The 21,845-nt window shown below is 34.6% G+C and overlaps 1 protein-coding gene across 6 annotated transcripts in view; it reads left to right on the top strand.

Moving 5' to 3' along the window:
• The window catches only part of SGCZ (sarcoglycan zeta), a 1,094,832-nt gene that overhangs the window by 967,964 nt on the left and 105,023 nt on the right, over positions 1 to 21,845 (top strand). For all 6 annotated transcript variants that reach the window (XM_023252415.2, XM_019828324.3, XM_045056853.1 and 3 more), the window contains one exon: positions 3,280 to 3,367. In XM_023252415.2, the coding sequence (XP_023108183.1) occupies positions 3,280 to 3,367 (88 nt within the window). The remainder of the gene's footprint in view (positions 1 to 3,279; positions 3,368 to 21,845) is intronic.

Raw genomic sequence — 21,845 nt, forward strand, 5'->3', positions numbered from 1 at the left:
CATATACATTTTTATCATGTATATGTATATTTTACTTAGTAATGAGTGGATATTATGTAAAAGGTCATGCATAAGCCATGGTTCTAACTCACAGAGATGTCACCGAGCTGACATATAATGCAGAAATGATAGTGTAATTTTTCAGGGAAGATGATGCACTTAAATGCATTACATTTTGTTTAATGAAAAGTAACTTTTTTTTAATTAATTAATTAATTAATTTATTTACTTATTTATTTATTTATTTATTTATTTATTTATGTGATTTCTCGAACTCACAACCTCACCATCAAACGTTGCATATTCTTCTGACTGAGCCAGCCAGGCGCCCCGATAGTTATTTGTTTTGATTCATCTCACCTAATTATATTTTAACAAATCAGTATAACATAATAATATATCGATACTACATGAATACAACATAAAGAATTGTTCATTACCCTTCCTAGCTATATGTTTCTGGTTTTAGTAACAAGATTGCTATTTTTATCATAGTAAAGTTCTAATATAGATATATAAAAATTGAATTCTGAGGGGAAATTTAGTGGACTCACAGAAGAGGAGGGATGAATGCTAGGGGGAGAACCTCAACATTTCTGTGATTACAGTAAGAGAAAAGTAGATAGAAATGTTGTAAACTATGACATAATGATGCCTTACTTCTAACCCAAGTCTATCTCTCTACTAAATTAGATGAAATTCTTATTGACTTTTAAAATGGACTTTTCTGTCTTCTTAAAAAATTTGGTAAAGCAGTAATTATTTTAATATACTTACATGGTCCTGAAATTACATAATGTTAATGGTTATTCTTTTTTTATGCTATGGTTCACAGAAGTTTAGGCTCAGCCAAGCAAATAAAAGCATATCTTGTCATCAACTTTTAAACATATAAACATTAATTATGTATTATTTATATATATAATATAAATATATTTATGTATGATATATTTATAATGTATATTTATAGATTATATCTGTTATTTTATAACATTATATATAACATGTATAACATTATATGTTATTTTATAAAAATATTGTAACAATCTGAATTAAAATTCAACCAATATATCTTCATGGTGTATTGAACTACAATATTTTAAAGGCTTGTGCTGTTTCTTACATTCATATTGATTTTATTTAATTAAAAAAACATTTTTTAGTGAATGAATTACATGTAATTAATTTTACCAACTTAAATAGAATCTTTGTGTGCTTTTAAGAACCATGTACTGGATGTAATTGCATGCAGTCCTTAGTCCATGACCTACACTGTAAACAGAATTAGAACATATTGCTCAGAAAAAAAGATGTAATTAATTTTAAATATTTTCAAAGATGGATGTCCACAGCATAGAAGTACCTACACCTAGATTTATATTTTGAAACTATACACAGAACACTTGTGATTTGTGGCACAAAAAAATGAGTTGTGGTAAGAGAGGCAGTGAATGAAATTAACCATAGTGGTTTTTGTACAACCAGTCTCACTCAACAGAATAAATGTATTCTTCACAATGTGGAAAATTAATTTTTAAAAACGCAAACCATGGGGCTCCCGGTTTGCTTTTTTAAAGCAACTGCTTCTGTCAGTTGAGCGTCTGACTCTTGATTTCGGCTCAGGTCATGATCCTAGGGTTGTAGCATCAAGTCCCACGTTGGGCTCTGTGCTGAGAGTGGAGCCTGCTTAAGATTCTCTCTCTCTCTTTCCATCTCCTTCTGCCCCTTTCCTCTGCTCCTGCACATTCTTTCTCTCTGAATTAAAAATAGATAGATAGATAGATAGATAGATAGATAGATAGATAGATAAAATCTCAGAGTAGACATAATAGCAAAACCCACTTTTAAAAGTGTGTGTGTGTGTGTGTGTGTGTGTGTGTGTGTGTGTGTGTACATCTTCAATCACTGCTTTGCATCTAGTCAGATGTCATACAAATCAACTTTAGGAAAAAGCCCATGGAGTCCACCCATGAATATCCAAATCACAAACCTCAAATGCTAATCTCAAATGAATTTTTGTATGGCTTGTATACAAAAGCACTTTTGTATCCACACTGACACAGAAGTGACATACCACCTGGATGGTGAGGATGGTATTGGGAGAGATTTTCATAGAATTTTATTACCTGGGCTAAAAGCTCCATGAGGGCAGGTAATGTTCTGTTTGATCACTGAAATTTCTCAAACCTCTAGAACATTACAGCACTCATAGTAAGCACCCAGCAAATATTTGATGAATGAATAGATGGACAGTTTGTAAATGATCACCCTGCTTATGTTTTAGATCATAAAAATGAAAATTTAGGCAGTTGTAAGTTACTTATGTGATACATTGATGGCAAAAGCCCAAAATGTAGGTTCCTAAGGCAATGGTATTGTCCTTCAATAAATTATGTCACTGTTAAGTCCTAAATTAGTGATGAAAGTAAACATCTAACCAAGGGTAGATATACTAAGGGAGAATTTCCAGGCAAATATCTTATATACTTATATTCTATAAACCTCCCTACATAATCCATTTTATGATTTACAGGGCATTTCCATGTGAGGTAAATACACAAGCTAGTATCATGTTTATTATGAAGATTTATTTACCCACTCAGTAAATACCTAGTAAATGCTTTTTTCTCAGCAGCATGCTAAGTATTGAGGATGTAATTGTATATGTGTGATTCCTATGGTCCCTTTCCCAAGGACATTTCTTCTTATGACAGAAATAAACAAACAAGTAAACATATACCCAGGCAAAATAAATTTGTCTTGTGTTGGGTGTTTTGAACCAAATAAGTGGAGACTGGGGGTTTGGGGATTGAATGAATCTGTAGTTATGGTGATCAGGGGAGGCAATTTTGAGGAGATGATATTTAAGGTGGGATCTGAAAGTTGCAAACTCAACTTAAAAAGGGGTTTCCTCCTTTGGGTAGGGTTTAAAACATCTCCATGGTAGGCATATATTCCAATGGCTATATGGAGAGGGGAGGAGTTACTACACCTTGACTGTACAGCAATCGGTAGAGTTGGAAATCATTGCATCGAATAGTTAATGCCCATTTACCAAAGTGGAAATATTCCTGTCCCCTCAAGTCATTATTATGAAGCACCCCTATCTTTTTATCACGTTGTTCAACCAATGTTTGGGATGTTAAAATAACTGCTTAATATAAAGCAAAGAATTAGAATTCTGGTAGTACCCAAACAAATGCAGCATAGTTTTATATATTAAGTTTGACTATATTTCTATTTTTTATTTGATTTCTTTATTTTATACATGTTTCCCAGGATAGTCCACTGGTCTTACAGTCTGACAGGAATGTAACAGTGAATGCGAGAAATCACATGGGGCAGTTAACTGGACAGCTGACAGTAGGTGAGTGCTTTGGAGTTAAGATTGCTCGTAGCATCTTACTCCATTTAAAATTTGGGGATTGTTTAAATTGGGGAAAGCAAAGGTATATTATTTCTCTAATATAAACCAGACATCCTTTTTTAGCCCAGTTACCTTGCACATGATTTGATATTTCATAAGTTAGTTATACTTTCCTCTATTTGCTATTTCTTACTCTTGTCAGTGTGTTACTATGAGACAAGTATAAATATTTTGTTATTACTCTTAGGTTATTTTTTCCTAACAAAACACGTGAGATATAACATCATGTGGTCTATATATCCTTTGTTTTAGGTAAATCATTCCTAATAAATATTATCTGCTAGTAATAATTAGAAATGGCATGGTTAGTTAAATATAACAAATCTTAGCATTTATCAATTACTTATGAATTTGGTATTGAGTTTATCTAAATTTTTAAGGTTTATATGTTTTAGAAGTTATGCTAATGATAAAATGCTATTAATATTTTCTCATAGTGTAAAGAAATTAGAGATTCATATTACATGGCATTATTATTTGACTTAATTTTTGTAAGAAAAATGGCAAATAAAAAGTCAGTTCTAATTATGTAAAACAATAAGATTTGATTTATATGTAAATGCTAAAATATCTTTAGAATACTATATTTTTCTGTTGGGAAATTACCTAGTATTGATAATATATGTATGTATATAAAAGCATAAATAGCAAATTACAATTTGAAGAATGAGTTATCCTTATCTTAATGAGAAATTAATGAATACCTTAATACAAATGCATGTTTCCGATATTTCTTTTTAAATTACACAAGTGCATGGCATTTGAAATGTGAGGTTTGTAAATATGAATTTGAATGTCTACTTCCTTTGTAGGTATATGAAACACTTTTTGAAATGCTATTTGCCTTAATGAAGCCAAAAATGAAATTTATATTTTATCATACATGTATTTCCAAAAAATACAATTGTACTTTATTCATAATAATTGAATTTTATATTATACATTGTTCACATCATTAAAGTTGGTCACTTGTCATCATTTGAATACTGGAGGAGAAAAATAAAAGGAGGATAAACTGAAAAGTTGAATAAGAGATAATATTAATGGGCAGTGCTAGTTTTGTTTGTACTTACTGTTTTTTCCAGTAGTCTCCCTTATTTAAATTTAAGTTGCAAGCAATCATGTTTGGGGAACTCCAGAGGGCTGCAATGTGGTCCTGCGGTGTAAGCATGAAAGAAGGTCCATAATGCCATGTCTATAACATTATCTCTGTAAAACATTAATGCTAATTAGATATGAAATAATTGGGATGTAATTCTTCTGAATATTTACTTTTAAAATCTGCTTAAAGTCACAGTCTGATGCTTCATAGAAGATCTCATATCTCATCATAATTCCCCTTGTTTAATGCTCAGTAAATTTTAGAGAATACATGAAGTCCTAGGAGCTGCAAGCCTTTATTGTCAGAATCATTTACTCATCTTTGATATTTTCATTTCCATTCATCAAAAATCAATGACATAGCCAAATTATATAGAAACCGTAATGACATTCTGCGATTTCTCATTTTTCTGTCTTCATTAATTCTTCAAAGCTTAAAGTCATGGCTGCCTTAGATAAGTCTTACTATGTGGTAATAAAACAGAGTGTCATTTGCAAGAAATTAAACCAAGTGATATTAACATTTGGTGCTAGTTTCCTCTCCATAATTCACTTTTTGAGGATTAAACGCCACATAAAACAGAAGCGACCAAGGGCAGCTTCTGCCCTTTTTGGTTTCTTTTGAGGTCTGAGGTGCTTGCCTTCCTTCATTGCCCAAGGGAATTTACAAGAGAGTCAGGGAGTGGGAGAATTGAGTAGCAAGGTGCCAGGACAGAGGCATCACTTCTGGGTCTGTGCCTCTTCTAGTACCTGTCAGTCAATTATACACTTAACCGTCAAATTTGATTTATTTATGATATGAGAAACTATGCTTGATAAGAAAAATTAGGCATCAGGATTCTGTAGGGAGAATTTCTTTCTTTGATTTGAATATTTGATTTGATTGGAATATTTTCTTTGTTTTCTTAAGATTTTCAGTCAATTTATGCTAATAATAAAGTCCATATGATGAAACTGTAAATTTCATTTTTATTTTTTAATGTTTATTTATTTATTTTGAGAGAGAGAGAGCATGAGCAAGCAGGGGAGGGGCAGAGAGAAGGAGAGACAGAATCCCAAGCAGCTCTGCACCATCAGCACAGAGCCCCACATGTGGCTCCAACATGAACCACAAGATCATGACCTGAGCCAACATCAAGAGTTGGATGCTCAACTAACTGTGCCACCCAGGCTCCCCTAAATTACATTTTTTAAATACCATAAGTCTGAAATGAAATGAAATGAAATGAAATGAAATGAAATGAAATGAAATGAAATACTATAAGTTTACAAAGACATAAAAAATTAAAATATACATATGTACAAATTAACATAAAAAACTAGTCCATTCTTTATCCATATGGAAGCTATTTGTATCCTATATAATTATTAATTACACTACACTGACTGGGGCACATGGGTGGCTCAGTCGGTTAAGTGTCCAAATCTTGATTTCGGCTCAGCATGATTTCCTGGTTCATGGATTTGAGCCCCGCGTCGGATTCGGCAATGACAGTGCAGAGCCTGCTTGGGATTCTCTCTCTCCCACTCTCTCTGCCCCTCCCCATCTCGTGCTTTCTTTCTTTCTCAAAATAGATAAATAAACATTAAAATTAAAAAAAAAAACACGTTGACCTTCCTGGGTGTAAACATGTAAAGAGAAATGTGACTAATGGCATGATCCAACTATGCTTAAAGAGAAACATCTGAGCTTTCTATGGAAAACTAGGTTTTTTTCTCACATACACTGAACAAAATGTACACATCGTCTAATAGAAGGAATACACTGTTTTTTGCATCTCTATATCAAAAGAGGCATGGGCCTGCTAACCATGGCTTGGTGCTTTAAAGAATGCACAGAATGTGACCACAAATGCCATTAGATAAAATAATTGTGGGAGCAAGAAATAGAACATGTTTCCCGGTTCAACTTAATTCAGGGATAAGAATTTAGACTCCTCTGCAAGAGATGATATATATGTCTATTAAGTATCCCTTATGATATATGCCTTCACCTGGGCTTGTTGTCGGTCAGATGAAGTGAGGCCCCAAATGTTACTTGTTTTTGGCTAGATCTTTTCGTTTCAGAAGTGAAGTGAACTGATGATAAAATTAATATCATTTAGTAAACAGAAGACCCTAATGAAGACTCTTAACTGTTATGTCCCTCTGCCCACCTCAGTATATTTCCAACATCCAAGACAGGGAGGCAGACAGACAGGCAGGCAGGCAGATACACACACACACACACACACACACACACACACACACACACAGAGCACTCAGACTTCCCCACAGAACTGGTGTGAGGAGAGTACTGGGAAACAGGACCAGCACAACATTTAAAGAAACCTTTCAAGTCCACTACTACACACGGAAAAATTGATTGAGACATCAGCATCTTATTCACTGTAATATGCTACAAGATAATTGGAGTCTGGAAGCTTTTCCAAAAATATGTAATAGTCACCTATCATGGAAAAATAATCCTTCAATAATGCAAGCAGTGAATAAAACCACATAATTTCTAAAATTAATCACATCATTTAATCACATAATTTTATTTTTATTTTTCTAATGTTTATTTATTTTTGAGAGAGAGAGAGAGAGAGAGAGAGAGAGACAGAGTGTGAGCAGGAGAGAGACAGATAGAGAGGGAGACACAGAATCTGAAGCAGGCTCCATGCTCTGAGCTGTCAGCACAGAGCCGGATGCAGGGCTCAAACTCATGAACCACAAGATCATGACCTGAGCTAAGTCAGATGCCTAACCATCTGAGCCACCCAGGTGCCCCATAATCACATAATTTTAATAGTAACTATGTTACTGTTAGGAATTTGTTATGCAATGATGTTTATTAGATTGTTCAAACCATGAGCATTTTTTAATGTTCCACAAATTTAAGTTAATCCACATACCCAAAGATTTCACAATACCCGTCACAAAATATGCTGACTAGAAAGGCACTTTGATTATGAGTAATTATTAAGAGATGTTATAAATAAACCAAAAAAAAAAAAGAAAAATCAGAACATAAGTTCAATGAAAATTATTTTTAAGACAGAATTTTATGGTTTTCAGTAATTAACAGTATTATGAGGATAATCATGTGATTTATATGCCAAAATGCTCTAGAAGAGTATATTCACCTATAAGTCATAATTTACTCAGAAACTAGTTTTAGAAAGGAGTTGTATTTTAATAGGTAAAAGCCTGGATTCTGGAGCCAACTAAGTCCCACATCTGTCACTTCCCAGCACTGTGACCTAATGCAGGTTACTCTGGGCATCTTCCATACTCCGGGTTTCTGTGGGGAAAATTGATGAGTATCCATATCATACAGTAAATGTAGGCATTAAATAAATGAATATATGTGAAGTACTTGGAATACTTCCTGGAACATAGAATGCATTATGTATATGTTAGTAATTATAATTTTTATTAGCTCCATATATAAATAATTCTGTACAATTGACCAAGCTTCATGGTTTTACTTTTCTTATCTATAAAATGAGTATTATGCTAGATTGTCTCCGTGAATCTTTTCTGAAAGCTAAACTCTTTTACCTTTAGAGAGGAAATTAGTTAATGAATCCTCTGGTCCCTTAAGTTCCCCACTGTTCATTAGTCCTGGCAAGAAAAGGACAATCTGGTTTGAGTTTTTGACATCTTAGCCACAAATTATAAGTACATATGTTTCATTTAAAATAAAGAATATAGGTAAGCAAAACTAAATCAGCATCATTACTCTTCTTACTTTTTCACCAAATTTTGGCCTATAAAAATATTTTTAATGATGTTATTTACAAATTATTTTAAATAATCCAATAAGTCCAATCAGTTCATTTTTGCCAATACTAAACATCAGCATGTTTTGTCCCTAAATGAATGGAGAAAAATGTAGATGAGGTTTTTATAATAAATATTTAATGACCCCTAAAGTGACATACCTTGCGTTAAAGCAATTACTGTGAACACCTGGGAATCACTTAATTGACTGCAGATGGTGTAGGACATATAAAAAGTAGAAGGTTACAGATTATTCTCACGTACCAAATTTATGTTTTTTGTCATTGGGTCTTTTTTTTAACTTAAAGAATGCTGTAATAGTCTGGGATGACTTAATAAGAATGAATATTTTATGCAGAATAGGCCATGCAAATCTTGGAGAATAGATCAACAAAACATGTAGTTTAATATTGCACAACATTTTAAATGATTAAATGCATTGATGATGTTTAAGAATTCATTGTTAATATTAATTAATTAAACTAATATTAATCAATTTGAGAAAATATTACATAGAACCAGATGATTGTGACATTAGAAAGATGGCATTCTTAAAATTTAGGACCCTTAATCTGGGTGACTCAGGTGTACCAAGAATTACAGTGTCTGAAGAAATGACAATAATGTGCGTGTTTTGGAAAGTTGTATCATAGGAGCATTTCATGTCATTGTTTGACTATCCTGAAGCACTACGCCACTTCTGTGGTTTTACTTTTTGTTATTAACTTATAAACAAAAAAAAATGCATTGTCCCAAATACTCCGTTAAATTCTCAAGTGTTTGTGGAGTTAGATGTGTGGAATCAAGGAACACTAAGAATTCTTCTTCCTCGAGGACCTCGCTTGGCTAGACATTTCCAACCCATCCTGGCTTCCGTTCTCCTCCTTTCAGGTACCCAAGGTCCTAGTCTGGGGCCAATGACTGCAATCCCACAAAGCCAGCTCCACTTAGCAGTGCTCTGTGTCACGGTTCTAAAGACCATCCCCGCAGGGTGTTGACCTCTACTTCTCAAGAGCATGAGTAGCTAAGCTGCTAAAATTATCAGTGGATATCAATGCTCTGATTGATCAGAAAGCATCTTTCAGCTTTCTCCCCTTCCAGGCAAAATATATGGTTCAAACTAAGGTCTTTGGTAATAATGCCCGTAGTTGCCAAAGAAATGCATCTGATCTTGAGTATTTCAGAATGAGGGGAATAGGACAAAGTGAGATATGGTCGTCCCATTAAGACATTTTGTAAACGTGGCATACCCTTCAGTTGTAGTCCTGCCTGGGCCAGTCCATCCCCTTATGTTATGATAAAGGGAGAAAATACAGGTTTTTTCCCAAGAAATATAATGCAACAACTCAGTAAGTATTTTTAACTGTATAATACAGAGGAAAGCAGTAAAGAAATGAATGACCATTTTATTAATTCTATGATTACATAAAGCTATTCAAAATATGCTATGACTATAGCTCACTGTTTTTATTTTGATACTAAGATTTTAAGAAAATAAAAAGATATATTACAGAGTTTGTGAAGAATAAAATTAGAATAAAATAAACAAATAGAAGGAGAGTGGTTTCTGACTTCATATTTTATATAGGTAATTAGAATTATAGCTATATGACTTATCTGAAATTAATGACTCTGTAATTTATATACTGGACCAGTCTCTGTTTTTAATTAAGCTCCCTTTGTGGACTCTCAGAATTATAGCTTCATTTGAGTTTCATATAGAATTGACTTATTGAACGTGCAGTTTTGTGTTGGTCTTAACAAAAAACTTGTCTTTGGAAATTTGGTTAATGGCGCATACTGTTCAAAAATGTGAGGTTATGGGACTCATTATCAAAAAACATCTGGTGGTAGGAAGCTAAATAAAATTTAGGGGTTCATACGTATAGAGAAGATCATTTACTTCAGTATCAGGAGCCCTAGATGAGGTATTAGCCAAGCCCAGATAACTATAAAAAAATACGAATTGCCTGGTCATGGAATAGAGGAGATATACCATGGAGGGCCATTACATATGATGGTCTAGGTCTGTTAACTACATTAGCCTTTTTCTTTTGTTTCACTTTGAATTATGTGTCTATTCTTACGTGTAGTTTTGGAGAAATTACAAGTCAGATAATGCATAAACAGAAAAAGAAAGTATGGTGGGAATAGAAAACTGAGTATAGGAAGAGGGAAAAATGAAAAGCAGTTCTGTTTCCAACTATTTATTGGACTCCTGACAACATACTCCTCATAATGAGGAAAGAGTATTACCAGAATCTCTTAAGACTACTTTAAGATTTCTATCAATTCCTTAATCATCATTCTGTGGTTAAAGTATATAATCAGCTCAGTCCTTTTGCAACCTTTTCCCATAATATTCTCTTTAGATATTTTACCATATTTTGCCAGAAATTAAGAATATCTAATTCTGTATATTCACTTCATGTATGTGGTGATCCAATTTTAGCATGGTTTGTTTTAAATCTTCCATTCTGAGGTCACATGGCTGATGCTTTGTTTTCTAAATGCTCACAGACACATCAGTCTAACGTGTTTTAATATTCTATCCTCCTTTCCACCTTTCCCAAATAATTAAAGCGTGTTAACTCATTTGGAACCCATCTTCTCTCCTGTCATAACATTTAGAAAAACACCTCATTTTTAATCTTATGTTGCTTTTTCCAACCTTTATCATTTTACAAAGATTACTGAAAATAATTCATAACCAGTCATTTAAGTGTTTTGGGGGTGGGTGGGATAGGGCAGATGGTTCTAAGAATTAGCTTTCTTTCTCCATACTCTGTCTTCCTAAGTCTTCAAGACTGGATCTCCTTATTTCCCACATCAGAAGGCTCATTTCATACCCATTGTTAACCACTTTTAAATGAATCAATAAACTTATCAACAATCTAAGCCACATTGGAGAATTTTGGGTAAATATGTGTAGAGAATAAGGCTTTCAATATTATATAATAAGACAATCATACATATTTTCACACTAAAAGCTCTGGGAAGTCATTAACCATAATAACTACAATTAATAAAATAACAGGTGCAGACAATAGCAAGTGATAAAATGGATGTAAAGGTACTAGAACTCTGGAACACTGCTGGGAATGCAAAAAAGATAGAGCTACTCTGAAAAAGTTTGTCTGTTTCCTATAAAGGCATACCTTGGAAATATTGCAGATTTGGTTCCAGACTACTTGAATTTAGTGAGTATTGCAATAAACCAAGTCAAACTAATGTTCTGGTTTCCCAGTACATATAAAAGTTTTGTTTATTTTGTAGTTTATTAAGTGTGCAATAGCATGTCTTAAAAAAAACAGTGCACACACCTTAATTTAAAAAGGACTTCATTGCTAAAAACTACAAACCGTCATCTGAGCTTTCAGTAAATCATAATCTTTTTGCTGGTGGAGGCTCTGATGTTGATGGCTGCTGACTGTTCAGTGTGGTGATTGCTAAAGGTGAAGGTGGCCAAGGCAATTTATTAAAATAAGAGAATACATTTTGCCTCATCCTTTCATGAAGGATTTCTCCGTAGCACATGATGCTGTTTGATAGCATTTTACCCACAGTAGAACTTTCATAGTTGGAGTCAATCTTCACAAACCCTACTGCTGCTTTATCAGCTAAATTTATGTAATATTCCAAATCCTTTGTTGTCCTTTCAACAATATTCACAGCCTCTTTACCAATACATTCTATCTCAAGAGACCTTCCATAAGAAGCAACCCCTCATCTGTTCAAGTTTGATCATGAGATTGTCTCATCTTCAAGCTCCACTTCTAATTCTAGTTCTCTTGCTGTTTCCACCACATCTGCAGTTACTGCCTCCACTGCAGTCTGGAACCTCTCAAAGTCATCCATGAGGGTTGGAATCCATTTCTTCCAAACTCTTGTTCATGTTGATAGTTTGACTTCTTCCTGTGAATCATGAATGTTCTTAATGGCATCTAGGCTAGTGAATCCTTTCCAGAGGGTCTTCAGCTTACTTTTCCCAGATCCATCAAAAGACACTCGGTATGGCAGCTATAACCCTACAAAATGTATTTCTTAAATAATGAGACTTAAAGTTGAGCAAGTCCTCGATCCATGGGCTGAAGAATGAATGTTGTGTTAGCAGGCATGAAAACAACATCCATCCCATTGTCCATTTCCATCAGAGCTCTTGGATTACCAGGTGCATTGTCAAAGAGCAGTAATATTTTGAAAGAAATCTTTATTTCTAAGTAGGAGGTCTCAACAGTGGGCATAAAATATTCGGTAAACTATGTTGTAAACAGTTGTACTATGACTCAGGCTTTGTTGTTCTGTTCATACAGCACAGTTTATTTAGCATAATTTTTAAGGGTCTTAGTATTTTCAGAATGGTAAATGAACATTGGCTTCCACATAAAGTCACCAGTTTCATTAGTGTCTAACAGGAGAGTCAGCCTGTCCTTTGAAGCTTTGAAACCAGGTGTTGACTTCTCCTCTCTAGCTATGAGAGTCCTAGATGGTGTCTTCTTACAATAGAAAGTCCTTTCATCTACGTTGAAAATCTGCTGTCGAATACAGCCACCTTCATGAATTATCTTAGGGCATCTGGTCAACTTGCAGCTTCTACATCAATCCTTGCGGCTCCTCCTAGCACTTTCGTGTTATGGAAACGACTTCTTTCTTTAAACCCATGAACCAACCTCTGCTGGCTTCCAAATTTTCTTCTGCAACTTCTTCACCCCTCTCAGCCTTCCTAGGCTGGAAGCGAGTTAGGGCCCCATCCTGGATTAGGTTTTCGCTTAAGGGAATATTGTGGCTGGTTTGATCTTCTGTCCGAGCACTGAAACTTTCTACATATCAGCAAGAAGGCTGTTTTGCCTTCTTATCATCCACGTATTCATTGGAGTAGCACTTTTAACTTCTTTCAAGAGCTTTGCAATCATAGCTTGGCTAACTGGTTCAAGAGAGCTAGCTTTCAACCTTGCTTGACGTTCAACATGGTTTCCTCACTAAGCTTAAACATTTCTACCTTTTGACTTAAAGTGAGAGATGTGTGACTTTTCCTTTCACTGTAACACTTAGAGGCCATTATAAGTTATTAATTGGCCTGATTTAAGTGTTGTTCTCAGGGAATACAGAGGAGGCTTGAGAAGAGAGAAAAAGATGGAAGAATGGCCCCTCAGTGGAACAATCAGAACACACACATTTATTAAGTTCTTTGTCTTAATGGGCACGGCTTGTGAAAGCCCAGAGCAATTATAATATATACCTGATCACAGATCATCATATATCCCTGATCACAGATTACAATAATACATATATAATAATTAAAAAGTTTGAAGTATTGTGAGAACTATCAAAATGTGACAGAGATACAACGTGAGCAAATGCTGTTTGAAAAATGACACCGATACACTTGCCATTGAAGCTGAGTTGCCACAATCCTTCAATTTATAAAAACCACAATACCTGCAAAATATGATAAAGTGAAGCATAATAAAATGACTGTAAAGTTTGAAGCATAATAACATGACTGTAAAGTATGTCTGTAAAGTTAGCAAAATCACACAGATATTGTTAATTTAGGAAACTTTTGATAAAGCATTTGGCAAATATCTAACTACATTTCTTTCTCAGGTATCAGAAAAAGTTTAATAAGTGGTCATTTGCTGCCAAGATACTAACTTCATTGAAATAAAACTTAGTTTAGATAAGTCTTATTTCAAGTCTTAAGATGAATAGAATTATTTGCAAAAAAATATTCCAGCTAGCACCATCATCACTAAAGCTTGCCCCATCTATTTTTATGTCGTCTATATTCTTGAGCTAAGTTGTATGGTATACTCTTTAACATATCAGATGTAAGTATATAACTCCCAAATCTCTCCCTCTAACATTTCCTGTCTTCTCCTTCAAGCCCAAGAATGTAACAAATCAACTGCTTTTGGCTGCTTACCTGAAGAACATACTGATCTCAAACTCAACATAAATTTACCAGTGGGTGCTTTCAAAAGACTAGCAAATAATATATATCTCCCCAGTTTTTAGTTTTAAAAGATGGTGGTAGTTAAGTTTCCTGCCAATGCTAATATTGCAAATTTGTAGAGTTTGTTTTTTTTTTTTTTAGTTTAATGCAGCCTCCCTTTAAAAATCAGCTCCTCTTTATTTCCTTACCCATACTAAACTATCATTTGGAATAGTCCTTTACTATTTTTTCAGTGCAACACCAAATAGGTCACCTCTGCTTTTGAATAAACCCCTTAACACTCAATGAAAATAGAAATTATCTATAGTATTTGTCAAAATCACATCGATAACAAAGGGAACAAGATGAGTGCAAACAATGTGAAGCTACTGAAAATTAAACATACCCTGTTGAATAAAATGTATGCCTCTTAGGAGTAAGGAATTTCCAAGGACAATGAGTTTCAAAGCAAGAGATGCTGCAAGGCTGATTCAGTGTCAAATAGAAGTTCATGAGGGCATTGGCTGAGCATAGAAAATTAACACTGACTGTGCCTCTTTAAAATAAACCAAAGGATTTTCTTTCCGTGCAGAATACTTAACGGACTGAGGGAAATGTTGGTAGGGTCACGGTAAATAATAAGAATAAATCATTTTGAAAGAGAATCTCGTAAGTGTTTCAAAGAAAGAATATCATATGACGTTAGAAATAACTTTCTGATGACTATGCGTATAAATGGACTTCCTGGCCTCCTTCCATTCTGTCCATATCACGCTCATTCCCCCCACTGGTCATTTTGTAATTTTTATAATAACATTATAAAACTTTTTCCGCACCAGAGCCTCAGTAGATTTAAATTTATACTTTTTCTTTCTTTCTGTGTAGCAGAGTCAGAGGAACCAAAATAAATATTTTAGTCTAACTGAGTTTTCACATATATTTATATTTGAAGAAGCACAAAACGACATAACATATACTCTACATGGACCCTCGGTTTTAGCACAAAGCCAAGAAAGGCACAATTAGAAAGTTTAAATGCTTTTCCAACTCACTGTGCCTGGATCTCTCTAGCCTTCAGAGCAGGAGATACTCCCTCTGCACCTGCTACCAGGTATCCATCCACCATAGTCTCAAGTGCTATCCTGTCTGCTGACAAAAATACTATAGCTTTCTGAAGTATTACCATTGATTTTGTTCTGTCATTGGTATTTCCACCCCCCAGTAAATCTATTCATGAATATATTAAAATAACAAGTAGTGATCTATCTTGTCAGGAATAAGAGTTTGCATGTGGAAGAAGTAGACTTAAACTTGACAAGCTAGTTAGGTTCACATTGTATCATTTTCAATGCAAGTCTGAAAACTTGGGATATTACTTGTGATCAAGAGTCATTTTAAAAGTTTGAGCTCAGCATGGCACAATGATATTAAAGGCATGCTTTGTGATGCATATTAGAAATAAAGGGATGAACGACAGTGTTTCTAGAGGATGAAAGTGTGTGTGTGTGTGTGTGTGTGTGTATAAAAATATAAAAAACATTATTTTTTAATGTTTATTTTTGTGATAGAGATTGTATGTGCAAGCAGGGAAGGGGCAGAGAGGGGGGACAGGATCTGAAGTGGGTTCCACGCTGATAGCAGAGAGCCCACTGTGGGGCCCGAACTCACAAAACCATGAGATCATGACCTGAGCCAGAGTCAGACACCCAACCGATGGAGCCACCCCAGGTGTCCTGAAAGTATGTTTTTAACATGTGTCTTAGTTGGGTCCCCTGGAAACAGAATTGGCCAGCTTAGTGCAGAAAGTGTATAGGAGAGGGCTTTTGAGAGAGCACACGTAAGAGGATGAGGAAGGTGGGAGCACAGAAATGCAAAGGGGAAGAAGCTGACCCTTAATGTCCTATATATGAGGCCACCTCAGCCGATCCTGTGAGGAAGATCTAGGAACGCCACTGCTGCCAGGAATTGAGCCTTAGTTCAAAGTGTCCTGGGAAGCAGGAAAGCATCAGAGTGAAGTCCGTGGGCCCTGGGCCAGACTACATGAATTTCAATTGCATACTATCATTTATCAGCTGTGTGATTTGGGCAAGTTACTTAACCTCTCTGTGCCTGAGTTTCCCAACTGTAAAGTGGACAAAATGATGATACTTGCTTTGTAGGGTTATTTTGATAATTGAGTCGATGTTGAGTCAAGTCGTAGGCATTAGCAAAGTGCTAGCTGCTTGTCATTTTTGGTAGCAGTAGAAGTAGTTTCTTAGTGGGAGAACAGGCGGAAGATAATCTTCACTCAGAATTACCCTCATTTATATTGGATGGCATAGATAATCACTCAAGGTAACATTTAATTCTAGCATCTTAAGTTTATTAAGTGTTATCACTTGATTTATCGGTGTAGGCAGGTGCTTCTGTGTGTCATGACATTCATGAGATTGCTGCTGGGCGATAACCACAATTAAATTACCCGTAGCATCTGGCCCTTTAACCAGTCGCTGACAGGACATTAAGGTTTTATATTTGTTCCCTCTTAGTGTTCTGACAGTCCAACAGCTCATTAATTTTGGTAAAAAATATACTATTCTTGATGTGAATGTTTTAGATAAACATAAAAATAGTGAGTTAAATGCCTTTTATTAATTGCATTATTTCACATTGGTATTTATTGAATATCTCCATTAAAAAACAATCTGAACTCTATAATGTGCAATTTTTTTAAATTAAAGTTATCAGTTCTCCCCAGAGTTAACTTACAAGTGCAAAGCAATTCAGATGAAAATACTAGTGGATATCTTGCTGGAGAAATATTTAAAAAAATGTTATTGAAATGAAAAGCCAATAGAATTTTAATATATATATATATATATATATATATATATATATATATATATATCAAATCTTATAAGCACAATAACTAACACAGTTTGGTAGATAGATCAAGAGCAATAGAATGGGATGTAAAGTCAAGAAAGACACATGTATCTACAATAAATCAATATAAGATAGATATCTTTTATATTCAATGAGGGTATGAGAGGAGATTACTTATTAAATAATTGAGGTTGACATAATTGTTTAACAGTTTAGAGGCAAAAGTTCAATAAATTCAATCTCTATGTCTTTATACAATAAAACAAAGAACTGATCGTGGTATAAAGATATTATTTTAAATCTGAAACAAGTAATGGGAAAACCTATCCGAAGAGGTAACTGATCATGTGTGGGAAGATCTTCCAGAGTATAGTCTACATCAGAATCTACAGAAGAAAAGATTTATTGATTTATATGCATGAAAGTTAAAAGCCTTCTGGCCATTATTCTCATCAACAAAAACAGAAGTAAATCTAAATATCAGCTGAAGCACTATCTCATTTGAACTTCTGAAAATGTCTTCCAGTAGCTGGCATCAGTACTCCCAGTGTCTTTGAGGATTCTTGTTACTAGCATACACTTTCTCCAGGGTCTTCTGGTTTTAAGCCCCACTCCCACTTCTGGTTGGAATCCACATGGACAGACTAACTGTGGGACTAGATCTATGTAGCTGTCATAAGAATTCATTCGATCAATGTGTGCAAAGCATACTACCTATTAAGTAGAAAGCCATCTATGCTAGCTTTTGCCGTTATTATTTTTATTTCAGTGAATTAGTTCAATAGTTTTATTTATTTAACAAGTAGTTATTGGGTGCTACCATGTCTCGGGGACTGTGCTAGGAATGGAGATAATGGTGAGCAAATACAACAATGGTTGCCTCTAGTGGCCATTATAGATGGTAATCATAAAAATCATATCTAAATGTGACAAGTGCAAAGAAAGCATTTAGTAATAGTCTTCTAACGTATACTTTCCCAGTTCAGAGCTACCATTTTGCTAGTAAACAAATCCTCTTTCCCAGGTTTTACACACACACGCACACACACACACACACACACACACACACACACACACACACGCACACTGACACATGTCCATAAGGCATTGCTTATACATTACCTTCCGAGTCTGTAGAAGAAAATGGCATTTTCATTTGTTGGCATTTTGTCTTTCAAGGCTTCTGGCCTCATTATTTCCTGAGCTCCCTCTTCTTGGGCTTCTTGAAATTCAATGTTCTGTTCTATATGAGGCAGACCGAATGCATCTTTTATTTCTACTTGTTTCTTGACCTCCCTGCCCATGGCCAAATGCTAATGAAGATACTACCTCAACCATTAGAACATCTACACCAACATAAGATAACTTATACAGATATGTTTTTCCCTCTTTGTTTCCCACAACTTTAGGTGGTGGAAATGGCTACATTTTGTTTTTAAATCAGATTGAGGAAGCTACCTTCTTTACCAACTTTGCACCGCTTTTAATAAATAATTACATTAGTGGATTGAAATGTTCTGAAATATTTTTTTCATCTGTGGAAATGATATAGTTTTGTCTCCTTTATTCTACCAATAGGTGAATTGCATCATTTTTTTAAACTTGTATTTTGAAATAATCATAGAGTCACAGGAAGTTGCTTAGAAGTGTACAAGGAGATCCCATATACCTTTCACCCGAACCTCCTAATGTTGTATCTTGTATAATTACATTGTATAATATTAGAGCCAGGAAAATGGAGTTGGTACAATACACAGAGTGTATTCAGATTTCCTGTTTTACATGCACTCATTTGTGTGTGTGCAATTTTACCACATGTGTAATTTTGTGTGACTACTACATCAAGACACAACTGTTTGACCACAAGATTCTTTTGTGTTACTTCTTATAGCTCCTAATTTTTTATTGTCTTATTTCATTGACTACAATATTTAGAATTGCAGAGATTGAGTGGTGAGGGCCAAAATACTTGCCAATGCAACTGATTTTAGGAGAAAAGTATTCAATCTTTCACTATTCAATATTAAGTATAGGCTTTATTTCAAGTTGAGGAAGTTCCTTCTACTTCTGGTTTGCTGAGTGTTCTTCTCACTTGTGGATGTTAGACTTTGACAATTTTTTTTTCTGCACCCACTGACATGAGTTGTCCTCTTTAGATTATTGGGTTACATTGATTTTTTTAAAGTTGAAATAGCTTCCCATAACTGGAATAAAATCCCACTTGGTCATTGAGCAGAATTATTTATATATGTTGTTGGATTTTGTTTGTTAATATTTTGTTGAGGATATTTTGCAGCTAAGTTCCTAAGAGATATTGTCCTCTAGGATTTTTTTTTATTGTCATTTGCTTGCATGTGTGGAGGAGTTTTTGTTTGCTTCTTTCTCCCTTTATTTTTTACTATCTTTGGCTGGATTTGGTATTAGGGAAATACCAACCTGATAGAATGAGTATGGAAGAACTCTATCCTTTTTTAAATTTTTTGAAGATTGTATAGGAATCATCCAGACCAGAATTTTCTTTTTGGAGAGACTTTACATTTCATTTAGCATTATGGGAGTATTCAGGTTATCTGTTTCATCTTGCTTTGCTTTTGGTAGTGTGTGGATTTTGAGAAGTTGTTTTTTTTTTCTAAGTGTTCAAATTTATGAGCATAGCTGTGTTTATTGTGTTATCTTATTACCATTTTAATGACTGCAGCATCTGTAGTGATATTCCCCTCTTTAATTTCTGACACTGGTGATTTGTGCTTCCTCTCTTTTTTTTTATCTTTTTTTCAGTTTTGGGAGTGTATTTAAGAGTGTTGCTTTATTTTTTCCTCAGAGAAGCAGCTTTTGGATTCACCAGTTTTCCCTGTTGCTTCCCTGCTTTCAATTTTGTGGATTTCTGTTCTGTTATTTCAATCTTTCTTCTTGTTTTGGAATTATTTTGCTATTTTTTCCTGGTTTCCTTAGATAGGAACTTAGATTATGATATAAGGACTTTCCTTTTGGTTATAGTTAGTTTGTGATACGGGAAGCTTCCCTGCTCCCCCCCCCCCCACTTTAGTGCTGACATTTTCTTTTATCTTTATGTATTCTATGTTTATTTTCATTCAGTTCTGTATATATTTTTAAATTTTTCTGACAGTTCTTTGACCCAACATTAATTGATAAATGTGTTAATTTTTAAGTATTTGAAAATTTTCCTGCTGTCTTCCTATTATTGATTTCTAGTTTGGTCCCATGATAAACTGAAAACACATTCTGTATTATTTAAATACTTTAAACTTATTCAGATTGATTTTGGGACCCAGGATGTGGTGAAGGAGCACACACTTTTTGGCAGAGGTTCCCTGGGCACTTGAAAATAATGTGTGTTTTGATTTTGCTTGGTAAAGTGTTCTATATATGCCAGTTAGATCCCGTTTCATAGTGTTCTTTAGTGGTTCCACATCTTGCTAATTTTCTGTCCTACAGTTCTGTCAGTTGCAGAGAGCATGGTGTTACAGTCGTTATCTATATAATTTGTGGATTTAACTATTTCCTCCCTCAACTCGAGCAGATTTTGTTTCATGTATTTTGAAGATCTGTTCTTTGGTTTGTACCAAAGATCATGTACCAGACCATGTACCAGAGATCATGCTTGTGATCTCTGTGTCTTCATAGTGGAGGGTTCCTTTTATCATGAAATATCTCTTTAGTGCCTGACACATAGCGTAATAGTTTGCACTCTGGATTTTGAAATGTCTCTTCTTGGGCCAATAACAGTCTTTAATCCGAAGTCTTATTTGATACTCATATGGACATGACTTGTTTTTTAGTTTTATTATTGTTACCGTACTATATATTTTCCATCCTTTTACTTTCCATCTACATATAATGTTATATTTGAAATTATGTATTTGAAGACAGCATATAGTTGGATCTTTTTTAAAATCCTTTCTGCCAATTTCCATTTTTAAATTTTAAAACTGTTCTCTTTTTACAGAATTATTGGAAAAATGGTACAGAAAGTTCCTATGTATGGCACATCTACTTGCTCCTATTATGAACCCTTACATTAACATGGTACATTTATTATAAGTAATGAACCAATATAGATACATTATGTCTAGCTAAAAATTGTATTTTTTAAGTTTACTTAATTTTTGTTTGAGAGTGACAGACAGTGCAAGTGGGGGAGGGACAGAGACGGAGAGAGAGAGTCCCAAGCAGGCTCCATGCTGCTGGTGCAGAACCTGACATGGGCTCAATCTCTTGGAACCAAGAGATCATGACCTGAGCTGAAGCCGAGAGTTGGATGCTTTACCAATTGAACCACCCAGGCGCTCCTAGAAAAACAGGATGTTTTTCCTTAATATACTTTTTCTATTCCAGGATTCCATCAGAAATACCACTTAACAATTAGTACTCATGTCTATAGGCTCTTCTTCGTTGTGATAGTCTTCTCAGATTTCCTTGTTTTTGATGATCCTGACTGTTTTGCAAAGTACTGTTCTGCTGTTTTGTAGAGTGTCCTTTAAGTGACGTTTGTCTGACGTTTTTCTCACAATCACACTGGGGTAATGTGTTTGGGGGAGGAAGAAGTGCCATTATCATCACACTGTATCAAGGGCACATACAATCGGAATGTTTTAACACTGTTGATAATTTGCTTACCTGGTTGAGATGATGTTTGTCCGGTTTTTCCACTGTAATGCTATTCTTTTCCTTTCCCTTTGTTCAATCATTTATCTATCATAGTAAGGACATATGAATAATATATTTTTA

The sequence above is a fragment of the Felis catus genome, chromosome B1, assembly GCF_018350175.1.
Source record: "Felis catus isolate Fca126 chromosome B1, F.catus_Fca126_mat1.0, whole genome shotgun sequence".
Lineage (NCBI taxonomy): Eukaryota > Metazoa > Chordata > Mammalia > Carnivora > Felidae > Felis > Felis catus.